Source organism: Bos javanicus, chromosome 4, assembly GCF_032452875.1.
Source record: "Bos javanicus breed banteng chromosome 4, ARS-OSU_banteng_1.0, whole genome shotgun sequence".
NCBI lineage: Eukaryota > Metazoa > Chordata > Mammalia > Artiodactyla > Bovidae > Bos > Bos javanicus.
The window spans coordinates 50,811,943-50,814,311 of record NC_083871.1 but is presented as its reverse complement, the minus strand read 5'-3'; the positions used below and the strand labels follow the sequence as shown (position 1 = coordinate 50,814,311).

The 2,369-nt window shown below is 44.1% G+C and overlaps 1 gene segment (V, D, J or C); it reads left to right on the top strand.

Moving 5' to 3' along the window:
• Window positions 1–1,307: 1,307 nt before the first annotated feature.
• LOC133246078 (T cell receptor gamma variable 8-like) lies at window positions 1,308–2,137 on the top strand. The segment is given in 2 exon segments: window positions 1,308–1,448; window positions 1,594–2,137. Coding segments are annotated over 2 exon segments (450 nt in total).
• The last annotated feature ends 232 nt before the right edge of the window (window positions 2,138–2,369 follow it).

Genomic DNA, 2,369 nt, shown 5'->3' with positions numbered 1-2,369 from the left:
AGAATGGACTGGTTGGATCTCCTTGTAGTCCAAGGGACTCTCAAGAGTCTTCTCCAACACCACAGTTCAAAAGCATCAATTCTTCAGCGCTCAGCCTTCTTCACAGTCCAACTCTCACATCCACACATGACCACAGGAAAAACTATAGCCTTGACTAGACAGACCTTTGTTGGCAAACTTATGTCTCTGCTTTTGAATATGCTATCTAGGTTGGTCATAACTTTCCTTCCAAGGAGTAAGCGTCTTTTAATTTCATGGCTGCAGTCACCATCTGCAGTGATTTTGGAGCCCCCAAAAATAAAGTCTGACACTGTTTCCACATTATTGTATGCACATATATATGTATATATACACACACACACCACAGGTACTTTATTCTTCTGTTGATGGGCACTTGGCTTGTTTCCGTGCCTTGGCTGTTCTAAACAGTGAACATATGGGTGCAGGCATCTCTTAGTGTTTTTGTTTTCTATGGATAAACACTCAGAAGTGGAATTGCTGGATCATGTGGTAGTTTCATTTTTAACCTTTTGAGGAAACTCCATACCGTTTTTCATAGCGACTACACCAATTTACATCCCCACAACAGTGCACAAGGGTTCTATTTTCTGCCCATCTTCAACACGTTATTTCTAGCCTTGTCAATAATAGCCATTCTGACATGGGTGAGGTGATATCTCATTGTAGTTCTGATTTGCATGTCCCTGGATTTCAGAAAAAATATATGTTTTTAGTTTGTTCCAACTATTGTGAAGCTCCTTATTTTTTCATGAAATCTGGACACTCTGTATGAGGCAGCCTTTTACTTGAGGATGAACATGAATCCTCTCTCCAATTGATTTATAACACATGCACACACATGAACACACATCCATTTAATTTTAAAGACAGTCAAATGTAGACCGACATAATCAATCTTACTTTCTTATAATAAAGCAGGTTCAGTTCTTATTGGATTCTCTGGTTGTTGCCTCCGAGTTTGCTTACAGGGGTAAAAGGAAAGGTAGTTCAGGGAAGGAATATAAAGATGTCACCGGACAAGATTGTGGCAGCAGCATAAATACTGAAATGCTGAACTGCTCACTTAGGACTGCTCACTCCACCAGGCAACAGGCAAGCTTGGTCCATGGCTCTCCTCCCCTCAGTTCGCATTTGATCCATCTGCTTTCAATTCTGAGTTCTCAGTGCTCAGGCCTCTCCTCTCCTGTGAGGGAGATGGCAGCTCTCAGCCTGCCACAGGGGGGCCCTCAAGAAAGGGTTGGTGCAGAGAGGTGAGGCTCCTCCCCAGGCCTCCCCCAGCACCCACCCACTCTGGGATGAGCCTGGTGGTCTTTAAGAGAGATCCTCCCTGACTTCTCTGCCTGTCACATCTGCTCAGAATCCCAGTCTAGCTCACTGCTGGGGCAGGATGCAGGCCCCAGCACTGCTTCTGGTTGTCCTGGCTCCCGGTAAGTGTGCTGCCTGGATGCTCCTGGAATTTTTCTGTATTTTGTGGCAATGTTGGAGGGTGGGGTGGTGGATTGTGGGGAAGAGGGTCATACTAAGAAATTAATGCTTCCTCTTCATTATTTTTTGTTGCTTTTCCCATTGCAGTCATGCAGGTATCTTCCGACTTGATGTTAATCACTAGTAATACTGGGGAGACTGCTTCGTTCCCTTGTGATCTTACACAAGGGGCCACCTATATCCACTTGTACAAACATGAGGAGGGGACGGCCCCCCGACGCCTTTTATACTACGACAGCTACAACTCAAAGGCTGTGCTTGAATCAGGAATCAGTGGAACAAAATACCATGTCTATAAGGGCACAGGGAGGAGGTATACATTTGCAATCCTAAATCTGCAAGCAAGTGATTCCGGCATATACTACTGTGCTATCTGGGATAAGCACGTTGGTTCAGACTTCCTGTACACTGCACTGGAAATTTTGCTTGTGGCTGCAAATCACAGCCCTGATATCAGCAGCTGCTTCACTTCCTCCTCCAATTCCTTTTTACTCTAAACAAAGAAAAACCCTGAACTCAATGCCCATGAATCAAACTTTATATTCCATGGCCACCTTCTACCTCCCCACAATAGCCATAGTTTTTCCTAAAAACAGGCCTCCATCTCCAGTCTATAGGCAAACAGTCTGGCAGGCAGCATATTCTCAGCTCTCCCAGAAGCTGGTAGAGTTCATATTATATTCTCTTTAAGACAGACAGAGAACCTAGGATTATCTGTGAGGGGAGATATTTAGGAGAGGAAAATGGAAAGGCTAGATAATACTGAACCATTCACCTGATGATTATGCAGAGAAAATGGCTGGGAATAGAGCATCTTTATTATCCAGGAGTATGAAGAATGAGAAATGATGGAATGAAAACTC